General features: G+C 36.3%; 2 protein-coding genes across 2 annotated transcripts; one reads left to right on the forward strand and one right to left on the reverse strand.

The window, feature by feature from the left end:
* Positions 1 to 2,583: 2,583 nt before the first annotated feature.
* Positions 2,584 to 4,425, reverse strand: LOC113773773 (putative pentatricopeptide repeat-containing protein At5g52630). The gene has a single exon (XM_027318388.1). It carries the CDS (start codon positions 4,423 to 4,425, stop codon positions 2,584 to 2,586), a length of 1,842 nt encoding a protein of 613 aa, XP_027174189.1.
* A 1,697-nt stretch (positions 4,426 to 6,122) lies between these two features.
* LOC113773125 lies at positions 6,123 to 26,640 on the forward strand. The gene is made up of 24 exons (XM_027317671.1): positions 6,123 to 6,388; positions 6,497 to 6,597; positions 7,083 to 7,293; positions 8,008 to 8,089; positions 8,198 to 8,492; positions 10,280 to 10,382; positions 10,471 to 10,607; positions 10,708 to 10,881; positions 12,822 to 13,027; positions 13,118 to 13,261; positions 13,350 to 13,438; positions 14,709 to 14,856; positions 15,633 to 15,679; positions 17,043 to 17,098; positions 19,480 to 19,643; positions 21,227 to 21,402; positions 22,267 to 22,324; positions 22,405 to 22,477; positions 24,693 to 24,794; positions 24,878 to 24,974; positions 25,048 to 25,176; positions 25,259 to 25,497; positions 25,575 to 25,715; positions 26,289 to 26,640. The coding sequence occupies exons 1-24, from the start codon at positions 6,202 to 6,204 to the stop codon at positions 26,466 to 26,468; spliced, it is 3,339 nt and encodes a 1,112-aa protein (XP_027173472.1). The 5' UTR covers positions 6,123 to 6,201; the 3' UTR covers positions 26,469 to 26,640.
* The last annotated feature ends 1,273 nt before the right edge of the window (positions 26,641 to 27,913 follow it).

Below are 27,913 nucleotides of genomic sequence, written 5' to 3' on the forward strand. Positions count from 1 at the left end.
ATTCAAGAATTACAAAATAATTTATAGTCACACGATATTGACAAAATCATAATTATTAGGAATTTACTTCATTACTAGTATCCAACAACTTGAAAGAGAGGAGGGATGGATTGGATGGTACGGTGGAGGGGTAAATTTGTTTTCTAAATCATTTTGTAAGTTTACGTGTCATTTCATTAAGCACAAAAGCAAAGAGGAGTACTTGGAGGGGTTTTTTTTTTGGAGTGCCAACAATGCATCATTAGTCAAAATTAATTCTATTAATGTGATTCTATTTCGACTGGCACTTGTCCCATGTGATTTGTCCAATCAATATGTTGATTCGAATTTATTTAGTGCAGCGAAGAAATTATTTGCTGTCCAGATCAGCTATTTAATAAGTCTATTAATTGATCTTTAATCAGCGAAAATACTTTAAACATGATCTACTATAGCACTCACTAATTCTACATTAAATATGGTCTTAATTATTATAGGGGGGGTCCTTATTTGTCCAACTGAAATAAGGTTTTTTATTGGTCAAAAATCAACAGTTCCAAGCGTAATAAAATTTCTCAAGCATAATATCGGGAGGGCACACTTTATCCGTCCATAATGCTTTTTTTTTTTCCCAAAGAGAAGGTGGTATCGCACTTTAGTTAGACTAATCTACCTCGTAGCTTGCCGAACCCTACCCGAGAATGCAAGCGCAATATCATAGCTAACTTCGAACAGATGACAGATAGGATACGACAACTGTGAGACGAGCCAATTTCGCTTGATTAAGCTTAAAAACTGGAGGACGGCAGGCTACTGGAAATCATGGCCTCCCAGTTTGAGACTAATTTTACCACACATTTACTGCCGTGTCCACACATTTACCACAATTTCCTTTTTTACCGTCACTGCTCCAAAAGGCCCAACAAACTAAAATATGGAGGAACCATCATTGTCAACTAGATACACTTACTAAAGAATAAACACCCAAGATGCAATATACCGATTCTTTTACGTACATTTGATAACATTGATCGCGTGACCAATGAGCAAGCAAGCAACCGGGTTTGAAACATCTCCTGCACTGCAACATCCAGAGAGCCAATGATTAGAATCTTGATGATGCTGGAGACAATTGTGTCCCTCGACCACACGTAAGATTTCATGGCTTGCATTCTTCAGCAGACAACACTGAAACCCCCAAAGAAACATATGCCCCAGATGCAATACATGATTGGGTAGAACACAGAAGAATTGCCTGATGAAAGGTGATCTTGCAGACCTTGCACTTCTAGATCTGCACATGTCTTGCTGTGATCTTAGCAATCACTCTGCAGCCCTGTGCCCAAAACTTAAAGCAAAAAGTACCAAATCCTCCGCACATGCCATTTATGTCTCAAAAATCATATTCAGCAATTATGTAGGTACCTACAGCAGAAAAGACCAATTATGGTGGGATCCAAATACTTTTTCATTGATTTCAATAATGCTGGAATCCATATTAAAAGGACTGCTAAGTATCAGACCAATAATATAAACTACTTGTAGCATCATTCCTTTATTTACCAAAAAAAAAAAAAATCATTGCTTTTATCTTTTTGCGGAAGGCAGCCCTTACTTTGTGATGGAACTGCATATTCTAAAGTAAAGGAGTTTCCATTTTATACCTTGATATCTCTCCAGTTCTTTTAAACTCTACAAGCAGCCAGCTCCAGCAAAGACAATTTGAACTCCTGCCTTTTCAAGTTCAGCAAAAACTTTTCGCTTTCTGACAACTAAGCAACTTCAATGCCATGCCAGACTTCTTGTAGAATGCACCAACACTGACTAATACAGAGTATTAACAATTAAACAGTACCTCAGTCTCAAAAAATGGAATATCCAATTGGCTTCATCATTTTGTAAGCAGAATAAGCTGCAAGTCAACAACAAACAGCCATTGCATTTGTAAACTCAAGGCAGCTACACAGCCAACGGTGCTATCTTGCAGATAATTAACATGGTGGACTGGAAGTCTGGAACTTCCAAATCTCATACTTCTGCTTTCCCCAACCTTAAGGAGAGCATCTCCAGCATTAGTAAGTACTCAAAGTTAAAACTTCACAGACTGGTATGCATGAATGAATCAAAAAACTGCCGGGCTATTATTGTTGAAACTCATGGAAGTGAGAAAGGGGTCGGGCGGGGGGTGGGGGAGAGTACCTTCTGGATTAAATCACTCTCACGCTGGAAGTTGATGGATTTTACTTGTAAAAAAGTGCTAAATTGGCCTTTTGATCCAAAAATGGGCAACCTCTCAGAAACAGGGTTCACTTGTTTATTAAAGGCATGAAGTTCCCTACCAGAGAAAAGAGAAAGATCTTGCATGAAGTCCCTCTCTCCTCCTACAACACCTTTCACTCTGGTACCCTGCCAGCCTCAAAATAATCAAGTTCAGCATCTTAATCAGAAGAAATTACTTGACCAAAAGAACATGTTCTCTGAATGGAAAGTAGCAATGATTATTCTTGTTATTGGTCCTTTATTTTTTCAGAGAATGAGATTACCAATTAATTATCACTTAATATTACAAATAACCAATTAGGTAGAAATACTTACCACTTAATATCACCAATAATCACCACAGGAACATTCCCCACCCGAAAAATGATGGAACCGTTTGTTATCTCTCACAATGATTAATCTTCCAGTGCACTTCGACATAAACTTAATAGCTGTGTGACAATCACCACAAACTCGCAAGTTCTTCATAATTCTAATTGGCCTTTCAGGTGGAAAGGTTATTAGTGCAAATGCAATAGCTAATCTTTCACTATGATACCTAATTGCTTCACTCTTCTCTTCATTGCCAACTGCTCGCAACACTTGACTGGTGTCCATAACATAGCCAGCTAGCTCCATTTCATTCTCTAGTTCCCCAAGTTTTTCATAAATTTCCTTAGATTTAAAATGTTGCCTTTCCCCTGCAGCAAATGTATGGACCCTATTTCCTTCCTCAACCCAACTTAAACCAGTTTCTTTCTTCACTCCTCGATCCCTTAACATCTTTCTGGCTTTGGCCGCTTCTTCATACCTACCAACAGCTGCATAAGCATTTGATAACAGAACGTTAAAGCCTGAACTTACTGAACCTAATTCAAGGATCCTATCAGCTGCATAGGCCGCCAACTCGGTATTACCATGAAGTCGGCAGCCGGTCAGTAGAGCTCCCCATACAGATTCTGTTGGTTGAATTGGCATTTCCTTGATAAGCTTCGTAGCCTCCTCCAATTTCCCAGCTCGCCCAAGCAAGTCCACCATGGAAGCATAATGCTGATCCCCTGGCTCAATGCCATACTCCTTCATTAATCCAAAATAGTAGTTACCTTCTTTGACTAGCCCCGCATGACTGCACGCATAAAGCACACACAAAATGGTTATAAAATTTGGCTTCATCCCACAACTCTTCATTCTCCCAAACAACTCAAACACCTTCTTTGTGTGTCCATGTTGAGCACAAGCAATCAACATTGAATTCCACATTCCTAAATTCTTATCAACTGCCTCATTGAAAACCTGACAAGCATTCTCTACAACGCCGCACTTCGAGTACAGAGATATCAAAGAACTTCCCACAAAACTCGAAGAATCACAATTCATCTTCACACACAAGCTATGCATTTGTCTCCCCAACTCCAGCAACGTAGAATTTCCACAAACACGAATCACACTTGAAAAGGTAAAGTCGTTTAAACTCAAACCCCCCTCCAACGCCCTCTTAAAAAGACCCAAAGCTTCATTATCCTCCCCCATCTGCGCATACCCATAGATCATCCCACTCCACGAGACAATGTTTCTCTCAGGCATTTCGTCAAACAACTTCCTCGCATACCCCAATTCCGCACATTTTGCGTACATATCCACCAAAGAACTTCCAACATACACGTCCAAATTCATTGCATTTTTCACTGCAAGACAATGCATTGACATCCCAACATCATGCCTACTCATGATCGCACAAGCCTTAACAGCGCTAGGCAAAATATGCTCATCTGGAGCAAACCCATTATAAAGCATTTCCCGGAAGTACGATAATGCTAAAATAGGCAGATCATTTTGGGCAAACGTGGAAATCATAGAGCTCCAGGTGGTTGATGACTTAAAAGGTGCTTCCTCGAAAACAAACTGGGAGTCAAATGGGCGTTGAAGCTTTGAATACAAGTTGATTAAGTGGTGGGAAACTAATGGAATTATCTGAATCCCAGACTTGACGATGTGGGAATGCAAGGCTTGGCCTTTGAGAAGGGAGCCTGAGCGAGTAAGGGAAAGCAAGAAATTGCATATTATCCTGAAGTTCTCCTGAAAACATTGCTGGTTTAATGGGTTTTTGGGAGGTTTATAGGGAAGGGTGTGAATAGGTGGTGATGGGCGGGAGAATTGGGGTGGATCTTGGAGGAGAGGGAGAACCATCACAAGGTGGAACTGGAGCTAAAGGCGCTGGTGTTGGGGAACCAACCGTCTGTTCGTTGGTACGGACTGAAGTGAAGGGACAGAGACACAAAATGGAGGGAAATTGTGGAATTTGGATTTGGCGGTTTGTTGAGGGATTTTCTCATAGTGAATATTTTAGCCTATTATTTGTAATTTTGTATCGTTTGTGTAGTTTAGGAAACTCCCCTTAAACTATAGTGAGATTCACAGTTTATGCTATAATTTTTATCTCACTTTGACTAGCAGTCTTTTTTTTTTTTTCCTTAGCTTTGAGTAATCGTATCCCTACCCTCAGCGAGACTAATTATCCCTACTTTTACTCTGGAATGAAAACCTAATTTAGAACTTTTCAAGACATTAAATACAAAAGTTGAATTTGAAATCTGTTATTGATCTTAAAAAAAAATAGATCTGTTGTTGGTATTAGCAACCCTCTTACCAATTGCACTAAACTCATGGCTTAAACTAGCAGTCCTTTGTACTAAGCTTTTTTTTTTTGGTGGGGAAGGACTTCGTGGGGTGGGATTTAGTCTGATAGTGGTTCAATGCTCATCGATTCCTTGTAGGTTCATTCATGTCTTTCCCTTAGATTAGGATAGAGTAGGGTAATATAGATAAATTGACGATAACAAAAAAAAAATTCATGGTGGTAAAGTAGCAAAGGAGTGAAATAAAATTATTGGAAAAAAAATATTAATATTTAATTACTTATAAAGAATGGTATACAAAATAATCAAACAAGAAAAAATTCATTAGAAGAAAATGAACAAAAAGATGTCCAAATAACTAGCATGTGAATGTGATTGTAATAAATGAATAATTTATTTCGAAATTTTTAATAAGCATATAGAGTATAATTTTTTTAAATTTCTTATATTGAAAAAATGGACAAAATAAATTAGAATATAATTGATTGATAATTTACTAATTATAAGTAAATGTAGGCATCCTAAATTTTTGGATGGGATGAATTATGACAAATGAAAACAATACAAAGTAATGTCGAATCTCCTATATTTAAAAATAAAATAGTAGTAGAACATAATTTTATGTAAACTTAATTATTTGATGGTACAAAATTTAGAAAAGGAACTAATGGGTGGAAGAAAATTTATTTGCTAAAAACAAAGAACACGACTAAAGAAAAAAAATTCAACATAATGGAGGGATAATTTTTTTCTCTTGAGGAGGTTAAGTAAAAAAAAATAGAGATTTTTGTTTTTTTGTTTTTTTTGGAGGAGGCGAGATGGCAGTGGATGGAGGAGAGAGGAGTTTGGATAGCAAATGTTTTCAAAAAAAAATTTCACTTGTATCATAAACACATTTGTTAATTCACTTTTTTATATTTTCAACCACTTTTTTATCTCACATACATCACATCACAACAAGTATTACAGTAATTATTTCAAATAATTATTTAGAATAATAATATTCTATCCAAACAAAGTTAATTCACATCACAACAAGTATTACAGTAATTATTTCAAATAATTATTTAGAATAATAATATTCTATCCAAACAAAGTTAATTTACCGTAGTGCCAACCTAACACGACTTCAGCAGCAGCGCTACCAGACACCGAAACTTCACTTCACACAGTCAAGACTAAAATCGCTAAATCCTTTCCCCTTTCTCTTCTTTTCTCGTCTCGTCTCCGGTCTCCCCATTTTACAATTAGCCTATTCGAAGTTCTTCTGCTATTACAGTGTACCACCAAGCACAATAATACAGAATCTGTTAGTATTCTATTATCAATGGAAGAGAAAGAACAACCAGAGTTGATGCTGAAACCGTCATCCTCCAACTTTATAGCAGAATCGAATTCAATGGTATCCGCTACACTGGGCAGAGTTATGCACACGCTACTCGACGCTCGCCCCAAGAAGCTCCAACATGCAATCTCCAATCTTCACTCCCCTCCTAAACTTGCCCCTCTTAGCAGTAATCTAACAAAATTTGCACTTTTTTTCCTGCAATAGTGATTTTAACTAAGTTAATCAGTTCATTTACTTGTTTTTTTTTTCTGGGTTTTTTTTTTTTAATTTTCAGTTTCTTTGGAGCAGTCATTGTTGTTTCTGCATAAGTACGTTGGGGATGCTGCTGAGAAGGAGGACACATTGGATGAAGTTCTTGTTCCCATGATTGAACATGTCTGTTTGGGATTCTTAGCTTCTTGTTTTCAAAATTTTGAGCTTTTTCTTGAAATTTTAGCCAGTTAAGATTAATATGATCTACTGGACCTCTTGTCTCGAAGATTTTGTATGCAAGAAAATAGAACTTTAGCTTAATTCTTTAAATTGTTATCTACACACTTTTCTACTGGTTCTTGGGGATTTTCTACCATGTTGTCTGTTTATCTGATTCTCGATTGATATTTAGCTTAGTTGTAAAAATTATGTTATCATTGTATCCAAACAATGTAATTCTGGGAAATGTTAATTTTTTCCTTTCATGGATAAAAGAAGATATTCCTGTACTTCAGTTCATCTTTTTGGTTTTTCCTTAAGCCTTTTTTTGTTTCTTTGGTATTTTAATCGTAGTGTTTTAATCCATTCTTTGATATGTCTATGACATCCATTTATTAACATTCTGTTGCGGTGTGTTTTATATGTTTCCTCTGACTTTCTCCCTGCAGTATTTGAAATTTAGGGAGTCAAGACACGGCAATCAGGCAATGGTGCTCCTCAATTGGCTTTTTCAAGATGAAGTTCTTTTCCAGGCTCTTGCAAGTAATCTAGCAGAGATTATATTGAGAAAAGATGACCATTATATTGCCTTAGGCTGGTGTTTTCTTGCACGTGATCTCATACAGTATGAGATTAGCATGAATAAGCTTATGAGCAATGGTAAGATCATTATTAGGTGATTGATTTTCTAAAAGAAGCATATTTTTGTTTACCTTTATTAGATGTTTACTACAGTTGTTCGTTTTTCATGCTATACTCGTATCTTAATGTAATTGCATTTCCTTTGTTTGATGACATTGGTGGCGCATTTAGGCCTGCTGTTCAAAGAATGGTGGTGGAGCTAGATGTCTTTGCTGGCTGATGAGTGATGTCTGTGATTGTTAATTCTGATTGTTAAATATGAGGATTGAGGCGACAGTGAGACTAACTTCATGATGCATGATAATAGGGTTTCAGATTGCTGTAAATGTTTAATACCAAATGGTTTCAGAATAGTAATAAAATGATACAAGAATAAAATAAAACGAAAGAATTGAAAACAGATGATGTCCTTACTGGAAGGGTGTTTGGTTTTGTAGCCATGCTGAAGTTTCAATGCACAGCAAAGGGTTGGGTTGTAAAGTAATAATGAGAGAATCTAACAACTCAGCTGAAGGATCCAAAGTTGTGCAAAAAGTCATGTAAACTGGTTATGATTGGACTGTTATTATTTAAAGTTACAATGGCCATGCCATTGTGCTTAGCATCATGCAAATTTGAAACTCATTTTGATGACTGAGATACCTACTGCACTTTTTGCAATTGGTAGAGCCATAGAGTTTTTTATCAAAAAAAAAAAAAGAGCCATAGAGGTTAATTTATTTTCTAATGCAGGAATACGGGAGAAGTACACAGCACTATTGAAGATTCTGTGTTCGTGTATCAGACATCTTTCAACCCTTATAAGCAGCGGAAGGTATGCTGTATATCCTATGTTCAAATGCTTGAGTGGCAAATTTATGTTAAATTCATTAGCTTTTGTGTAATGAGTTGTAATTGTAATGTTTGGGCACTTTCTTTATAGCACTTTGCAGGGAGGATTTGAGTTGCCAACTCGACTTGCAATTGCTTCGGCTGATTTTATTTTGTCGCTTACAGTAGCACTTACAAGGAAGGATCTGGTATCTGACTATAAGAAGGAAAAACTAATTAGTTCAAATTCTCAAGGTCGACCAGTTTCTTTACTAAATGTTGATTCTGATGAGGAAAAAGTGAAGGCAGACACAAAAGCTTCAGTAATCTTGAAGGACATGGGAACAAAATTGTTGCTTTGGGATCATATAGATGACCTGATTGTTCTTGTTGGGAGGCTTAAAGCAGTATGTTTTCAGCTCATTTTGCAAACGGCAAATTTTTATCATATCTTGCCCATGTTTGGTAGTTTTTTTGCATGAATCTGTGCTCTTTTTCATCTCTACTTTTTATGCTTAGTAGAATATAACAAATGATTTGAAAAGTGGTGCTTTAGACTTCTGAAAAAGAGAACATAAAATTTGAGAAGATAGCATATGATGTTTTTGAGATTGGCTGATACCTGTACGGGTGCATGTTTAATGAATCATTGATGATGAAGTGCCATAACATGATCATGTTAAAAGATGGCATATGAAGTTCTTAATTGCCAAGTTCTGTATGGATGCTTGTAGTTTGTAATTGTTGAACATCAAGAACCATGCTATGGAACTGTAGATTTTAATCTACAAGTTCTGGATGATGTCTAAGTCTTCTAATGGGAGGATCATTTTCTTCACTAGCAAGTTGTTTGATATACTTGTTAAGTAATTTGTTGAGGAATTTGGGCTTTGATTGAAATTATAAAACGGTTTATGAAGTTTTTAATTGAAAACTTTCATGCTATAATATGATATATGTATTTATTAGTTGACAAGTTCTGTCTGATGATTATAGGGCATTTGGTAAAACTGAAAATAGAAGGCTGAAATCTGACACTGAAATTTAAGTGCTGGAGTATTAATTTTCTAAATTCATTAAGTCATATCTGTTTGATAACCAGCTGAATTGCAAGCATATAATATGGGTTAACACCAATTTGATGCTTGTTTTTATATTAAATTAGTTTTGTTTTGATAGTAATTTTTTATACCAATAAATTAAATACTAATAGATAAAAAGTTTGTTTGTTTAAGATGAGTATGTGTTTAAAAATGTGTGTTTTGAGAGAAGAAAAATGCATGTTTCTGTGCATGAGAGGGAGATTATGTTTGAAAGTGTGTGTTAGAGAAGGAAATGTGTATTTCTGAGAGAGGGAGAAGAGTATATGTCTATTTATGAATGTGTGTGTGTGTGTGTTGGGGGGGGGGGAGAGAGAGAGAGAGAACCCACATTTGAAAGTGTGTGGGCGTGTGATATAGTATTTTTCAGTCAATGTTGCTATATTGGTTTAAAAATTCAGCAAATTAATTGGCAAAAGTTTCACTTAAAGTTTTGTACGGATAGTAGCTCCTAATGTATTCAGAAGTAAGAGGACTCTGTTATTAAACAAACTTAATATAAACAACATTTATTTCATTAAGTACTTAATGGGGTAATCAAACACCCTCAAGTCTTGAAATAAGATCTGGAGGATCTTTTTCTTTAGTACCGGCAGTTTTTTAATAATTTGGTAAATGTTTTCTTAAAGAATCTGGGTTTTGATAGAAACAACAGAGGACGAATTTAAAATGTCATTAGGATTTTTGCAAGGGTAGTTAAGTGCCTTGATTACCATGCAATTGAATTGTATAGTCACACAGTTGATTCAGTTAATTTGATATGTTATGTTTGTGCTGTTGCTAATCAAGAGTTTGGAATTAATAGGAGAAACAAGAATTGGGCTGAGTTTAATTCTTATCATCTTAGCCTACATAAGAAATTGAAGTTGATTTTTGTTGCTGGTGCTATTTTAGATGATATTCGACAGTTTTATTTTTATTTGGCTATGGTCAATCACTTGTGATGCTGAGAATTGCCAAGAATTATGCACCCAATCTTGTTTAATCCGGGTTGGTTCGTGTTTGTTATCTGTACCTTTTTAGGTTTTGAATTGCTTACTTGTTGACCATTTGAAAGATTAAAAGTCTCTCAATAGAGCATTTATTGTATGCAGTGGAGCAGAAAAAGCAGGTCATTGCATTCAAGGGGGTTGGAGAGGGTATTTAAGTGGTTACAAGCCACTCAAACACGATATGTTTGCTGTCAAAATGAGGCAGGTGTTTATTAAGTTTGTTAAGTTTTTCTCATCATTTTTATCTTCTTTTAATTTCTGCTCCATTTATATCCTGACAATGTTGAAGGCAGACATGCAAATGTTGAAGACTGGAGTATTGCTTCTCTCATCTTGTTGGAAACATTATGGCATGCTGTCACGCTTGGGAGATTGCAACTTTTCTCGCGAATACAATGAATTGTTGGATGAGTACTTATCTGGAACTAAGGTAAATGGCACCACAGTAATCCTGGTACAAGTATCTGAGATCTCTCCTCTTCTCTTGCATATATTTTTCCCTTTTTAATTTTTTGAGTTTGTTAATGTAGTTTTATGCAGACAACCATGCCCATGAACCTGCTGCAGATAAAGATAGTGCAATTGAGACCATAAAGTTCTTTTTGAACTGCCTCTCTCTTCTGTTAGGTCGGTTGCATGAGAAGCAACTTGAAACTGCACTGGCTGAAAATGGATCCCTGCTGTCTGAGGTTCTTATTTCCCAGGTAGCATTTGATGATACTAAACTAAAGCAATTATTTCATCATGGATGTTATCAGCTTCCCTATCTTTAAGAGCATAAGAGGGAAGGGTTGCCTGCCAAAAGCAGGGATTCTGTGTCAGGCTATAAGTTTTTGATCCATTTATTAAGTTAAACAAACATTTAAATACAACAAATGTATGCAAGCTCAAAAGAAATTCTTTTTAATTATAGATTTTTCAGTCTCGATGAAAACAAAAAAATCATGGATGTTTTAAATGGGCTTACAAAACCTTTGATGACTTAAGCATGAAGCTTGTTATATGATTATGTGCTTTTGATATTCTGTCTGCCTTTCCTCTGCAAGAATTGCCTGGAAACTCTCATTTCGATCCTTTTACATATATGAACTCCCATATGCTACTGGTTCTACATTGAAAAAAGAAATATCTTGGAGAACTTGACGTCTTAGCTATACTAACGTTCTTTGAGAAAGGAATGGGCGATTATTAATAACATAAAATAATAATATTTTGTGGAAAAATAAAGACACTATTTAAAAGAGATTTGGTATAAGATAGGACACTATTTCGCTTGCATTGTGTTGAAAAGTATTGTCGTCTAAAGTCCTGATTTGTGGACCATATTTATGGAAGATACGTTTTAGTTGGTAAGTAGATTAGTTCAGTGGCGAATATGTTTTGCAAGTGCAGAGCATTGAATATCTAGCGGAGTTGGTAAGTAGATTAGTTCAGTTCTGCGTATATGCTTTGCAGGTGCAGAGTATTGACATCTAGTGGATTTATTTGATACTTCAAAAAGAAGATTGCAAAAGAAAATTTATTTTAACTGGTAAGTAGATTAGTTCAGTTCTGCGTATATGTTGTGCAAGTGCAGAGTTTGAACATCTAGTGGAGTTATTTCATAGTTAAAAAAGAAGATTGCAAAAGCAAAATTAATTTAGCTTCCTCTGTTTAATTATCACCTTCTTTTTAATTTATTAATCACCTTAAAAATTTCCTTGCAGAATATTTTCTAGGTGTCATCATGATTTTATCTAACGAATGGTTCTAGTTATTGACTCATTTTATGTGGTCAAATGACGAATGAGATACTATTTGACTTGCTTAAAGCAGTTCTTAATTGGGGTTATCCACGGATGGCTTGTAGAAATCTCAATAAAGCATTTGAAATCTAGTGGGTGGTTTCCAATTGGTAAGAAACTTTTTGAACTTTCTTGAAATGGTCTCTGAAGTGCTTGGAGGAAAAATTAAATGACATTATACAGCATTTGAATGCTTCAAAGGTTCCCAACAGTTAAAGTGGTGCTGTATCACAATGTCTGGGAAATGTTGTGGCAGCTTAAGTCACACCTTGATCTTTGTGTTGTTAGTGGAAAGGTCCTAAAGTGTTTTAAAACACACTGAGTTAATGATTTATGTGATGGAATGGAGTCAGAAAGATGATATGGACCTTGTGGGAAAATTTTCTACATGATGAATGGAACCCAAGTGAATTGATCCTCTGCAGGGAAAAGCTTCTTTAACATCAATATGAACTTAAAATGCTTGTTGTAGCATATTAGTTGTTTACCTGAATTGTGGAAACCAATTGCAATAGTAAATTTGCTACTTTGATTTTGACCCTCATTCTGGTTATTAATTGCTCCTGTGGCTGTTATATATCATATAGCTTGGCTTGAAGTTGATTAAATGGACACAATTATGAACCCCTATGTGGAGATATAAATTGTGGAAACCAATTGCAAGAGTAAATTTGCTACTTTGATTTTGACCCTCACTCTGGTTATTAATTGCTCCTGTGGCTGTTATATATCATATAGCTTGGCTTGAAGTTGATTAAATGGACACAATTATGAACCCCTATGTGGAGATATAGAGAAGTCCTATGCAGTTTGGAATCTACCAAACTTGTTAGTGGACTAATATGTTGGATTTTTTGTAGTTTCGCTGTGCTGATGAGGAAGTAATTGATAGTGCTGTCTACATCTTCAAAGCTGCCATCTTTAGGATGCCGTATACTTCATCTGGGGACTATAATGCCAATAGGAGAGAGATGGATTCTGTTCTGCCAATGTTAATACATCTTCTGGATGAGCGGGATAGTGCTGCAAAAGCTGTTGTCAAGCTTGTTGCAGAATATTGTTCTTTGTAGGCCCAACTAAGTTTCCTGATTCACTTCCTTTGACATTCATTTTGGGTTTGAACTTCTAAGCTTTCTTCCTCATTTGTACATGCCAGGCGCTCAGACAATTGTCGTCTCCAAAATGTTCTGAAAGGGCTCACTTCTGGAAACTTTCCACAGAGGATGAATGCTATTGATGTTATCTCAGATCTTATAGACATATCATTAGAGTCTAGTAGCTCACTTTCAGATCAGATGTGGTACGAGACTTTTGTGAAGGGTTTTTAGCATTCCCCCCTCCCCCCTCTCAACTCCTTAATTGAAACTTAGGTCTTTCTGAATTCACAGGCAAGATATAGCAGATCACTTGTTGGAATGCCTTGGTGATGAAGAACTAGTTATTCAAACACGAGCATCTGCACTGCTTCCTGTAATTGGTCAGTTTGAAAACATTGAAGTGCATTTTCAAACTTGGAGCATTTTTTTAATCATTTATTTATTTACTTTTTGGTGCAAATCAAATATTTGGAGAGTTAAGGGTTATATTTGTTTATTTAAAATTTATGTTTTCACATCTTGGTAAAAAAGCTTTGGGTTATTATAGTAGAGATTTCGCCTCGTGCCCAGGTTTCACTATTAAAGGTTCTTGAATATGACATTTGTGTGTTGTCAACTCTTTGAAACATCAAAGAAGTAGCATGTCATGTCATGTCACTAAGCCCAAAGCCAGAAGGCTTGAAGAATGTTCTTCTTTCAATGATTACCTAATTCTGTTCAGCAGCGCTTGATCTTTTAGTTTGTTTCTTCTTCAAACACTTACTAATTTCCTCTGCTGGCTTGTCTTTGCTTTGGTTTATCCTCATTACTTTGGAAGACAGCAATTGTTCATGTGCCTACATTTCAATGTTTTGCTGATTCTTTTTCTTTTTAAAATCTGCTTCTCATTTTCTTGTATGGAGCTGCAAGGACTACAATGCCTCTGTAATGTAATTTTTTTTAGTAGGATTGGTTATCTAATTGCCTTGTAATTTTGTTCTGGTTGTTCAATGAGCTGTATATGATTACGGCATTACGGCTTGTTTAGTTTATCCATTAATGTGATTAATATCTTGGTAATTATAGAAGATAAATAAGCGAAATCCTAAGCAATATTCTAACATCACGTCCCTTGATGCCTAAGACCTTGTAACTTTATGCTTTTGAATAAACTTTCACAAAGAATTATTGATCATGTACTTTTTTTTCCTGCTCTTCTAAGTCTGGAATCTCATGGTCTGACAAGTTTTCTTTTAAAATTTTGAAGCTAGTTATTTTGCCTATGCATTTCTAAGACCAGATTGGAGGAATCACTTGTAGTTAAAACATCCATGCACCAAATTATAATCCATTGTCCCTTTTTTACTATTTTCAGCATTCTCCTTGGTAATCTTTTCAATCACAATTTTATGCTTCTTCTTTTGTAGAATCCTGTTAGCTTGTTACAATTTGTTTAGACTGTGGATCCTGGCTTCTCCTATATGTTCTTTTTGTTGAGTTTTTTCCTCTGGGTTAGGGAACATCATTTATTGATTTGTAGACAGCACCAAGATGAAAGCCAAACAAGATGTAACTTTTCTGTGATGTGGTCCAAACTCCCATATTTCTTGAAGTTGTCGGATGTCCCTCTAGGCTTGTATTCATTGATCAATCTATTCTTTATTTCTGCAGATCCATCACTAACTTTGCCTGCTCTAGTTCGTCTTATTTACACATCAAATGAAAGGGTACAGTCCTTGGCAAGTGAGACGTTATTAGTAGTGCTGAAAACTCACAAGGAAGAACCTGAAATATTGTGCTTGCTGCTTGATTGTCTTGGGTATGCATCAATCTTTTTGCTGCAATTAAGGTTCAATAATTTCTGCCTACTCTTATCTTTAACCCTGAAAAGCAGTGTGTGTGCAAAGAGTACATTTTCTTTTTGGCATGCTTTGAATGAATCCAAAAATCAAGGAGGAGCTGGCTGCCGTAAAGTGAATTGGCAAAACAGGAAACCTTTTTTTAGTAATTTGTACGTATATCGGCCAATCATAAAGTTTTTTTCCCCTTTAATAAAAAGACTTCTTGGGAGAAGGGGGGCAAATGTGTTAGGTTTGTTTAGTTTATAGCATTAATATTATTGACATACTTTGCCTCTAAAGCTTAATCTAATAGAAAGATATTTGTGTTCGTCTTATTCTCAAAAGAGCCAATGAAATTATTATTATTTTTGGGCGCCAATGAAATTATTTATCTTTTGTTTATCTGAAATTCTGCACTTCTGGCTAAAGCTTTTGAAGCGTCTACTTTGTACTTTAGATAATATTTCTCTTTGCAATTATTCTTTCTATCAGTAGACTTTATACTTTTGAGGCATGTCCAATATCATGCAATTTACAAGATATCATATAATTTGTTTAATCATGTCTAATTTGGAGTTTGGATGTCTAAATGATGAACTTTGCGTCTCTGTCTCTCCACCGAACTAGAAAGCAAACAAAGGAAAAAAGAGAAATGGAAGAAATTTACAAAGCACTATACCGGAACTTCTAGATTTCAAAGCGTATTCTTCTTTTGCGTATGTATTTTCATAATGGTTAATATTGACATGTGCAGCAATCTCTGCAACACTTCAGACCCTGATGCCACAGGAGACACACAAGGTGTTCATTTTTTCTTTGTTTTTTGTTTTTGTTCCTTTCATAATATTTCTTCTTTTTGCCTTTTGATCAAGGGAACTTGTGTGATATGTACTGTGATTCTTTGGTGATCTTAAAGATCATTAGTCATAATGGAAGTACTAAGTGCCATCATAGGTCTTGATGATTAGGTAACTGATTAAAGAAAAGTCATCAAATATATTTTTCAAAGATAATGTTGGGATGGACACGGTGCCATGAGATGTTACATACTTTGCTGTAATAATAAAATTGTTGCATGAAGCAACACCACACTTAAATTGTTGGTGGTTTATATTTGCCAATGTCTGGGTGTGAATTAGAGGGCTGGGCACCATTCTGAGTATGAAGAATAGTAAGAAGGAAGTCACCATTGGCTGCTTTAGGAAAGGGTGTTGCCAAAATATTGAAATGCAAAGCTCCTTCTCTATCTTAAAACCCTTAACTGTAAGAAACCAGGTAATCCTGATCGATGTCTCCCATCAGTGTACTTAAAGGTTAATCTATGTGCTTTGAGGCATTTGTAGACTGGGGAATACTAGAGCTCTAAGGAGTACTGATGGCTGGTTGTCATTACCTGTAGCTATGTTTGGATACTGTGCCTCTTTTCTTCAGCTGGTACTGTGTTTTGCACTGTCTCCAAATCTTTTTGGCTCCGGGTACTATGCCCTTGTTGTAGGTTGTTCCTTTTCAGTTTGTATCTTGAGAAATTTCTGTGTATGGTTCTTCTTCTATTGACTTTGTTCCATAACATCATAGATGTATCTGGGATATGTCTGAAGTATTTTTCCAGCTGCAGTTTGATATTTCAATTGGATATGCTTGAGAATTACTTGTAGCATGTTCTTAGTGCTGAAACACATTATGAGTTCATGTCTATTGAGACGATGAATTGAGATGGACTTCATGTTGGGAAGTATAATCAGATTTCTGCAGAGCTTGAGCTTGTTCTTGTTGGACAGAGAATTTTGGTCAAGTTGTTTGTTGAACCATGATCAATATTTATATATCTAGTTCCTGTGTGGTAAAGTAGAACATTCGCACTTGATGTTAGATTGAGTGGCTCTGTTGCTTGTACTTGTGTTTTTCTTGCTTTTGAATTAATGTAAGTGAGCCTATGACTGAATCCTATGCTTTAGAACTTGTTCACTTTCTATGGTAAGCGTTTTCAACATCAGTGAAGAATTGATGCTTCCAAATAATGCTACTTGAACAAAGTTCTCTAGGCAAGCACATGGTAATAATGAGAAAAAAGGGACTTATCTTAGCAATTAGTTTAGTGCTTATTTGCTTACCTCTTTGTTTCTTTCGCCCTCTCAAAAGTGTGTTTTTGTTTTTATTCTATTAGGAGCAAAATTGGACAGTGATAGGGTGCTGAAGCTGTTACCAGAGTGGTCAAAACTGGTAAGTTTGTTATCCTGTAATCTTTAAAGTGTTTTTCATATGTACTTAGTATAGTTTGTTGCTTATGTTCTTGTTATTTTTAGGTAGCTTCTTTTTTCACTTCCTTACCCATTAATTTAGATTGAAATGGGGTTGTTGACGCTAAAGGTTTTCCTTGATGTATGCTAATGCCGTTAATGTATTTATTGTGTTATAATCATCTTGTCTAGCTGGTGTAATAACAGTTGTACAATTCTCGCTTCCTGTCTGAAAAGTGGAAGAAACTCAGAACAACATTTAATCTTTTGGGTTGATGCTGTGTTTGACTCAGTGCTAGATCTGTCTTTTTTTTTTTCCCTACCACTTATCTAAACCAAAAGTTTGACCTGCAACAGGGATCCTACTTATTTAGTGTCAAGAAGGATGCCTCTTTCAAATGACAGTTAATTTTGTTGTAACCTTTAGTATTGATTGCTAGATTTCACATAACGTTGCAGTCAGGCTGCTTGCCATTTAGCACATAGTGCCAGCCATGACTTGCCCCCTTTCATGGATGGCACATTGCCTTGTGCCAATTAGGCCATTTCATGTGCTTTTCTTACCATTCACTCTGACTGTTTTCGTGAGCCTTGGAGACATCTCCTGACCACAGAAAATAATGTGCATTTGAGCTTGTTTATCCAGAAATTTGAATGTACCATGTAATTGGTTTGCTTAAAAAATTGCGTGATGTATGGAAACCATGCATCCCATATTGTTAGTTAAAGGGTGAAGCTTGGGTGTTTTTTAAGGACAAAGTTGTGGATTGAAATAGGATAATGTGGATGATATCTCATCTATTCACATGCATTTGATCACCAGAAGAGAAGTACATATCATATGGTAATGGCTTTTTCATGCAGCCATCCTTGAATGGGAGGTTGTGGTGATGTATGGAAGTAGGGTCAGATGTCACATTGTCACACCTTTTAAGGTGTCTCAAGGACAAAATCCTAACGCCTAGTGCACAAATAGCACCTGAATATCTGATGATGGATTAATAGCATCTTGCAATGTTTTTCTGCATTTCTACATTGTAGAGAGGAATTCAGAATCAACATGCATAGTTCTTTTATATTGTGGAAGCTTGAGGTCTTTGTACAATGCTGAAGCATAGTTTATGTAGATATGTGAAACTTGGCAAGGACTAAATTTCATATTCAAAGACTTTAAAAAATTTCCTTGGTTGTAGGACAGGACACGATTCCATCTTGTAACCAGTGTGGAATACCTCTTGTTGGTTTATCTGTCAAGTAAAATTTAGTTCTGGCTGATTGGTGTCTCAACTCTATGATCCTTGTTTTTGTACAAGCCACGGTGCTTCTATCTATGGAATTCTCAAATTTGATAGTGTTATGTAGGATAGAGTTATAAACGAGTTGAGAGTTGCAAAGAAGTAAGGGGATGATTAGGGGAAAATTTAACCTCTCGGTCTGACTAATGATCTGAAGCTGTAAATAGATCATGGAGTAGGGGCATCTGTATCGGATGAGTTATGATGGTCCGTTCCATTTCATTTATCGTCTCTCTCTCTCTTGCTTGTAAGTTTGAATTTTTCAAATTTGAGTTCTGCGGCCAATTCAGTGGCTTCGTTTTGGTTAATTTGTATAATCTCAGTTGGTTTCTGCAAGTTAATGGTTTTCTTTTGTGAAAATTAGGCTTTGAGAGATTCTTGGTTTCCATCACTTGCTGCTTGTAAGTCCCATTTTGTATGTTTATCAGTTACAGTGTGGCCTTTCTGGCTTCTAATGTGAAGGTCTCCCAGCCTCTCTCTGATCTTTGTCCTCTTGAAAGATGCTTTTTCCTCTTAGAACTGTCATCAGTCTTCTGCAATTCTTTAGGCATGTTTTCCATTTACAGCTAAGAAGCTTTTATTTGTTTCTGAGCATCTTATGATTCAGCATACTGTGGCCTTTTATCATACACTGTTTACAGTCCCTAAAGCACATGAGCACACTCATGGAGTTGGTCTCTTAACCATTACTTTCCATCCATATTCTTCTTATGCTTGTTTCTTTCAAGTGCTACCCATCTCATTCATATACTGCCCTTTTGGTAATTTATTTATTTTTTGAAGTCAGCATCAAATCACAGTTCCTCCACCCTTTCCCTTCCATTCATTTCTCATAAAATGTATTGAGCAATACCGTACGCAGCTTTTTTGCTGAAAATCTGTTGGGCACATGTATTCGCTCAAAATGTTCACATAGGTAGAATACGAAAGGTTGTCAGATAGTTGCATTTTACCTGTTTTGGCAATACTGACTTGTATGATTCCTTTTCCATTGCCTTTGCACCAAATGTTGAAGTCCTTATATTTGGATTTCCAGTGTAAATGAGTATAGGTGAGTGAAAATTTTCAGGTTGAAGATTGGAACGTGATGATCAGTGCATTGTTAGACAAACTCTTTGCAGAGCCATCAAACACAGTTATTGTGCGGTCTCTCAGTTACATCAGTGAACACCTGGCAGACTTGGCTGATTTGGTCTTTGATCAACTTCTCCTGTACACAAAAGGGCAGAACAAGTATGTATATCTTGTTTCATAATTCTTCAATCTGATCCATGGGAATCATATCCCGGAAGTTGGTAGTAGTCATTTGTTTTCTCAAAAAGTATCATTACCTTAGGAGCTGCTATTTTCTGTTGCATTTGGTTTGTAATCCTAGGTTTATGTTACTATCTATGAACCTGAATAGGAGATTAGATCGATTAGAACTGTTGTTCCAGTTTTAGGTTCTCTGCATATGGCTTCAGGTTGGTTGATGAATTGCTATAAACTGATTTACAAATTTTGGTATAAAAGGTTTTCCTGCCAGCAGCTTTAGTGATTTAGTTATTAACCACATTTGGTCTTCAGTAAGGGAAGCGGCTAGGTCCTTGTTTAGTTACTTCTAGTTGAGTGCTTTCTGAACTCAGTTTGCATAGGTCTATGGTGCTCAATAGGGTTCTGGGCAATTTTCAGTCTCTTTCTTGCTGTAATACTGCTTTATAAATCTGTATCAAATCCGACAATTTATAATTTAGAATGGAGCCATATGAACTCTCAAAGCTCTCTCCCTGGATCTCATGCATCAAAGATCATTCATCAGCTGAAATAACCTAAACCGGAACTGTATAAACTTCACAATTCAACAAGTGTGCTTCAAAATTGGAGTTTCCTTTCTTTTTTTTTTTTTTTTTGAAAATCTAGTTGGCCTGTCTCTTATTGAGATAATGTTACTTGGTGAACCACTAATGTTGAATCATGACATCTGTCCTGCATTTCTTGGCTAGATTTGCATCAAACTTGTTCAGGCGTTCTATTTTTGTTACCCTCTTATTTTTGGTTCTCTCTTATTTTTGTTCCACTGAACATGGTCGGGTGTTCTCTTTTAGTTGCCCTCTTATTTTCGGTTTCCTGGTTGTCTATTTGGTTAGTCTCAGCAAAATTTGTCTGCTTTATGTTTTCATTAATTTTTTTTCATAATACACGGTATTATTATTGCTACCTTCTATTGCAAGTATTGCTTTATCATATGTAGCTATTCAGTGGAAGGAATTTTTTGCACTATCTTGGTTCTTCCAAATTCACTTTTTGTGTCATTTCCTTAAAGAATGCAAAAACTTTTGAGCAGAGGAGAGCATCAAATTTTTATCATGTCTAGCTAATACAACTGCAGAATTCCTTGCACCTGATTTTTTCCATATTAACTTTTTGTGTCATTTGTGTAGAATGGAAATGGCAAAAATTTGTTAGCATGTAAGAGCATTGAAATAACTTTATCATTATTATTATTAATTTTCTGATAAGCACTTATATTTCTCTGTTTGAGCATAATTTGTTGCATGCGTTACTCTGCATGAAACGCTTCATGCTTTGCCATCTTTCTAATGCAACTAGAGGAACTATTGGTACATGTTAGCATGTCTGATACTGTTTGAATCCTGTTCTTGGCAAATCATCATTCTGTACATCATGTGATCAACAGTTGTGTTCGTTTGGTTTGTTGTGTTTAAAGCATCAGAAAAAGTTATTTTTATCTTCTTTTCTTTTCTTTTTTTCATTTTATACATTAAGTTAACTCTTCTGGTTTTTATGTCCATTAAATTTATCTCCTTCTTTGGCAGCATTCTGGAGAGCGTTTCCAAAAGGGAGAGTGGGACCTGTCAAGATGTTGATTCTTTCAATTCTCTTTTTAGTCGCCTTTGCCCATTACTAGTAATCAAACTGCTCCCGCTAAAAGTTTTTGACAATCTCAGTTCTCCTTTGGTTTATGGGCATTTGAAGGAAAGTGTTGTGCATGGTACGTCTACTGTTGATTTGTCTCTTGCTATTGGTTTTTGGTGCTTCATCCTCATCATTTAATAGATATATATACGCATGTGCCTAGTAGTTAGTCTCAAGCCCATGCTCCTCTTTCTTATAAATAATTAAAAATTCCATTGGCCGATAGCTTGTAGTGATGTTATTCGAACATTCTATTAATCTTGTGAACACTCCTGCTGTCAGGACAAGTGACCGATATACTTGGAAATAAGAGTTTAACTCTATGTGATGGGTGATGATTTTATAGATAAACAGTTAGTCTTAAGCCCATGCTCCTTTTTCTTTTAAATAATTACAAATTCCATTGGCCGATAGCTTGTAGTGATGTTATTTGAACATTCTATTAATCTTGTGAAACGCTCCTGCTGTCAGGACGAGTGACTGATATACTTGGAAATAAGAGATTTAACTCTTTGTGATGAGTGACGCATTTATAGGTGGATAAAATGATATTCTTTTTTTTTCTTATAATTTCTGATAGGCCTTTTGTTGCTCGCATTTTTTCTGAAAAGATTTTGAAACAGAAGATTTGACAGTTTTCTTATTGATACTGAAGGAGAATCCATATGGATATCACATTGCCTATTCTCTCCCTCTTTTTTTTTTGGCTAGAAAGATATTTAGTGCCATTCAATGTGCAGTTGTTATCGTTAGTATATAATTCCATTGTTCAGATATGCAATTATTCATTTTATAAGCATTTTGCTTTTTCACTTTGAATAGGTAATGGCATATGTTCTAACTTGAGCTTTTATGTACTTTGTTCTGCCTTCAACCAATGAGTAGTCCATCTGCTATTTCTTTGGACTTACATTTGCTTTCCCGCTATCTATGCTTCCAGATACTGGACGTCTAACCATAGATGATAGTGAATGCATTGGTGCGCTGCTAATTGATAGGTTTGTATATAAGAATAGGAATTCTGGAGCTTCTACTTGTAAAAAAAGATTATTAAGTTTATAATTTTAAACCTTTTCAGGGCGTTCAACAAGTTTGAATTCGAAGATGTTCGGAAACTTGCAGCTGAACTTTGCGGGCGCATGCATCCGCATGTATGTAAAGAAGTACAAAGTTTATTTTATGTTTTAGCTTTACACTCCTGCCAAACTCCGTTATCCGTGCTGAATGGTGTTAGTTTCTTACATGTGGTTTCAATAACTATTGTCCAACTCCCTACTGTATGGTAATGGTTGTCTAAGATATTGTTCTAATGTGGGTCTTTCACCTTCAAACTGATTAGTGGCCTCTAACCATGTTTATGGGAAAAATTGACTCAATACTTTTCTCTACGGATCAAGGGAACTGCCTGGTGGTTATGGGAGTATGTTAATTTTTGCACTTTGGATTTGAAGTTTGTGAAGTTTGTGCATGACTATTGCTTGTGTTGAATGAGCAACTAAATTAGACCTTATCTTAATCTTAAGGTGGATATCTGATTAAGACAGAAAATGAAAATAGTAGAAATTGAAGAAGCCATAGAGAGGTGGTTTTGCTTATGCTCTGAATCAAAGATCAACATGGTTATTTTAAGTAAACAGTGAATGAGATGGTTGTTTCAAGAAAATAGACCCTCTTGATTGGAATGGTTACAGTGCAATGTAGGTGCATTTTTAAATCTCTCGTGTAATGTTTGTGCACAATAATAAAGTCATGGACTTCTTACACGTTGCGGAACTGGGAAGACTGGTTGGTTGTTGAAGCAAAGCAACTTGTCAATTGCTGTACTATTTGCTAGTAGAACTATAGCAAACCACCACAAGATTTGGTTTAACACCCTTGGGGGAGGGGAAGAATTCTGGTATATGATTGGAAGCAAAAATGACTTTTATCTGAGCTTGCTTTACAGAGAGTATTGAGTTTCAGAATCGTGCATTTGAGTTTCAGTTTTCAATTGACTCCTCCTGTTTATGACTTGTCCTTTCATCGCAATCCACAGACCACCAGAATAGGCAACCATTTAGCGTCTCTCCATGAGCGGATACTATAAATGTCTGTCTTCCATTTCATTTGCATGTTGAAAAACCAGCTTAGACATTCTTTTCCCTTGTAAAGATTTGCCCAAAGACCATAACTTTTTGTGGAGCTTGCTGAGCAAGGTAGCAACATGGACATGAACTCCCTCAACAGGAGGGTGGCCTTGACAGCCATCTGTAGTGAAAGAAGTTGGCTGAAGAGGTTCTTTTGTTGGGAACAATTGTAAGATTTCGTAGAGAACCATCAATAAGTGTCCTATGTTTCTCTTCATCATTGCATCCCAAACTGATGTTACTGAATATTCTTTTTGCTGCCCCAGCTTGCAAAACCTAAACGTGTTTCCTCAGCTACAAAGTCTTGCCAACTGCAGCATTCTTATTGGACAAGACTGAGTTCCTTAGTAAATTAGCCAGTTCAAGGAAACCCATGCTTCACTTTACCTTCAAGGTTTTGAATTGAGCATGATCGAATAGTGTGAATCATCTACTTGGCAGTAACAGTGAGTTACCAGAATTGTCTTGCAATTGCACCCCCACCCCAAAAATTCTCCTCATTTTTATTCTGTGTCTAACCTCTCTTTAGTTCTTAGTCAATCCTGAATAGTCCTACTTTTTCAAGTTGGGACTCTAAAACCATAATACGTTGCTGTCCTTTAAATACTTTATATACAAAATGAATGGTAGTCTAACATGATCCTCCTTTATGCCTTTAAATTTCAAATAGTCATTATGGTGGCCTGATGTATTTCTTACTTTCTTTTGAATTGTTTTTGTTTTCAGAACTTTCTTATTGATGAAGGAAGTATAGCATTGCTTGCACTCTTTCTTATTGTTTTTACACAGTTAAAAGTTGTTGACATTGCGCAAATAATGTGTCCTATGGCCAAAATTACCTTATGAGTACAATAATATAGATGAGTAATTGTAAATTAGTGCATCTACAATCTATTAAGTAATCCCTTTTTGTTAACGGGACATGTAGATGGGGGAGGTTGCTGTACCAATTGTAATAGAACTTAACGGAGTCAATTTGATTACTTCCTTGATGTGTTACTAGATAATTCAGTATTGCTGCTCCTTACAAACATACTCATGACCAAATGGTGTTCATAATTATTTTTGTTGAAACCATAGTTTAGTTTGCACGAACAGGTAACTTGATAGGCTCTCCTTCAGCTTTGGCTGCATTTTCTCATACTGGATGTGGATTAGGCTTCCGAAATTTGTGGTGTGCACTGTGGATGTGTGTTTCAACACTTAAACCACTATAATACTGACCATGGTGATGCTGCAGGTTTTAATTCCATTAATTTCTTCACAACTAGAAGTTGCTGCAACAGCTGAGGACACAATGAAGATAAAATCTTGTCTTTTTACAATTTGCACTTCGCTCTTGGTATGGAAGTGCATGTTGTCCACACATTTGTTATCAACTCTTTTTACAACTTATAAATTATCATTTCAACCTTTTGATTATAGGTCAGAGGCATGGATTCATATAAGCATCCTGGCATGAGTGTAATAAGGAAGACTATAAATACCATTTTATCTTGGCCTTCGATGGATAAAAACGATGGTGAGTGCTTGATGATCTCTCATAAGGTGTAAACTTTAAATCAGATTTCTGATGGCTGCTCGGGAATCTTCAGTCTTGAAAGCACAACATGGATGCATTGATTGCCTGGCATGGATGATGTGTGCTGAACTAGAAGGTTTGAAGCGAGGAAGAAGTTCAACTAAAGATGAAGCACGCATGATTGATATGGGCCTATCTTCAGGTTGGATTTGGCTTCTTGTGTTCTCTTTTCCTTCTTAAATCATCTGGAAGAAACCTATTTATGTTAAAAGCCACTCATGCAGGGAATGTTGCTTTAGAGAGCTCAGTCTGCAATTACGTGATTGGACTATTGACTGCCAATGCTAATGATTCTGTTTCTTCTGGATTGGCTAAATGGAACACGGAATCAGAAGCAAAGATGCACATCTCATTTCGTCTTTGCATGGCTAATGTCCTCATTAGTGCTTGTCAGAAGGTTTCAGAGTCTGGCAAGATGCTATTGGCTCAGAAAATTCTCCCACCTGTCATTTGCTCCACCAGGGTATTTCGTGTTATTATTTCACAGGTTTTCCTATATGAGCTTGTCATTCTTCCTGCTCATCTCTTCATTGTTGGCAGGCAATTATAGAATCTGAAATTAGGGCTGCCTGCAACCAGGTTCTCTTCTCTGCGGTGTACCATTTGAAATCTGCAGTTCTTCCTTACTCCGCCGATATTCTGAAGATTGCATTAACTTCACTTACAGATGCTATGGAAAAGGTAATACGGTGACCTTTAATATGTTTGGATGTTGCTCATTGGAATTGCAATACAAGCACACATACACATGCACATGTACACCTGTGTGCTTTTTATGCAGACAGATGCATGCACGCGCACAGAGTTTATAACTGATGTACGACAATTGTAATTATTTTACCAACCATAACTCAGCCAATATGGCCAGGCCTAAATGGTGCTCTCTCTCTCTGACACACACACACAGAGATTTAGGAAAAGTTCAGAATGATAGGAACAAAGGAGGATTTAAAGGCATATATAGTCCTTCCCTACCCTTCCCCCTCCCCACCACCCCCCCCCCCCCCCCCCCAAAAAAAAAAAAAACCGCCCAAAACAATTTCCATCTCTGACACTCATGCACCAAGATGTGTAAACTGAAAGGGATTTGGTTTGAGGAAAGAAAATTCAACATATTGGAGGAATTTTTTATTGCTCTTGAATCTCTGATGTCTGGGTTCAGTAATAAATTTTTACTGGAAAACGTTTTGTTTTCTTTCTGAGGTGCGTGCTACCTTTTGACGTTCCTATGAATGTTTGTATCCTGTCCATTAGGTGAGGATAACAGGTGCCAAGTTATTGGCTTCTCTAATGGCAAGTGAGGAAGCTGTTATCGACAATATTTCAGGGGGACTGCTGGAAGCAAGAACATTGCTTCAAACAATATCCACATCAGATCCTTCAACGGAGGTCAGGCAACTGTGCCAGAAATTGCTTGCATGTCTGGCGTCCTAGTAACTTGTTTTTGTTAGTTTTCTTTTTAGTAGGCTTCTGATGAGGCTAAGCATTTTTGTCCTTTTATCCGTGTATATTAGGTAGAGTATGGTCCAACGTTGAAAAACATAAGCTGGATGTATGTTGTTTACACATCATGTACATATCTGATGAATGGCAGTGATATTCTGCAATTTCCTCCATCTCCGCCTGCATTTTATTTCTGTTTGTGCTGCCAATTTTTTTTTTTTTTTGGGGTCACATTTCAGCTAAATCGTGGAGACATGCATAGTATTTGATGACCTGCGAGGTGGAGATGCTCCATAATAAGAAACTTAGAGCTTACCTGGAAGAGATATTATAGAAAACCTGCGTGTTTATAGATGTTCATTTGATGATTCAATAAGAATCATATACCTCTGTTTTTTCATGCCTTGATTTTTAACCAAGCCGTACCATTCAGCCTCTAGCCTTCAGTTAACTTCTTCAGAACTTTTACCTAGAAGAGGTATCAAAAGCCCATGTTTTAGATGGTCATTTCGATTATTTAATTTCTTGTGAAGGAAAATCCCCATCTTTGTTATTGGTAAAGACAGCTTGTCTGCCATGGGGATTCACAAGTCTTTCTTCTCCTTATAGTTGCTTTCGATCTGCATTTGGTGGAGGTATATAGTCAAGATAGATGCATAGATATGGTACTTGGTAGATGCATAGATATGGTTCTTGCATCCTAGGAGATACACGTACACGAAAGATCAACACATGCCCCTGACCTTATAGACACCCCATGTAGTACAATTTAATCAATGTTTCCAAAAAAATTTTTTTTTCGAAACGATAGAAATTTTATAACATCATAAGCTGTACAATTTTGGAGCAAAGGCTCCTATCTTTACAAGAGTGCATTTAGCACTATGGAGTGGCGTAATTCCACTTCATGTCACAAAAATTCAAAAGAGCAATTTTGCTCAAACTGTAGCATGGGCTATCAGTTTCTTCATTCAACCTCACAAAAGAGCACATTCGAAACCACAAGGACATTTGCTGGACATCCTCCATAATAGCAACTATCGCTATATTCCCAGTTTTTCCATTTTGAAATTGTGTCATCATCTTCCTGTTTTCAAACTGTATGTTGATTTTCCTCCATCCTTTCCCTGCTGCCTTGACCATGCATAATCTCACTGCCTCTGCCAGGTCTTGATCTTTGTTCCCTGACTATCTTTCTCTTAGTGACCAAGCTGCTATCCCTTGGTTTGCAGCATTCAAAAGCTGTGATGCCAATGCCAATATTTCCAAATATCTTTGCAAAAATTCAGTGTTCTTATAACTTGATTGTTGGTGAAAATTTTTATATTGTTTTAAATAACTTTTTTTAGAAAACTAATTAAATAAAAAAAATCAGTTTACAAAATAGTTAAATTGTGGTCATATGCTCTTAGGACCAATCCAGGTCTATGGCGATG

Source organism: Coffea eugenioides, chromosome 6, assembly GCF_003713205.1.
Source record: "Coffea eugenioides isolate CCC68of chromosome 6, Ceug_1.0, whole genome shotgun sequence".
NCBI lineage: Eukaryota > Viridiplantae > Streptophyta > Magnoliopsida > Gentianales > Rubiaceae > Coffea > Coffea eugenioides.

Bases quoted from the DNA above. Each gene is read 5' to 3' on its own strand.
- LOC113773125 (XM_027317671.1), top strand. From the start codon at position 6,202: ATGGAAGAGAAAGAACAACCAGAGTTGATGCTGAAACCGTCATCCTCC. The intron at 10,383-10,470 runs GTGTTTATTAAG...TGTTGAAGGCAG, and splicing joins TTGCTGTCAAAATGAGGCAG to ACATGCAAATGTTGAAGACT. The intron at 24,975-25,047 runs GTGAGTGCTTGA...GGGAATCTTCAG, and splicing joins TTCGATGGATAAAAACGATG to TCTTGAAAGCACAACATGGA.
- LOC113773773 (XM_027318388.1), bottom strand. From the start codon at position 4,425: ATGGTTCTCCCTCTCCTCCAAGATCCACCCCAATTCTCCCGCCCATCA.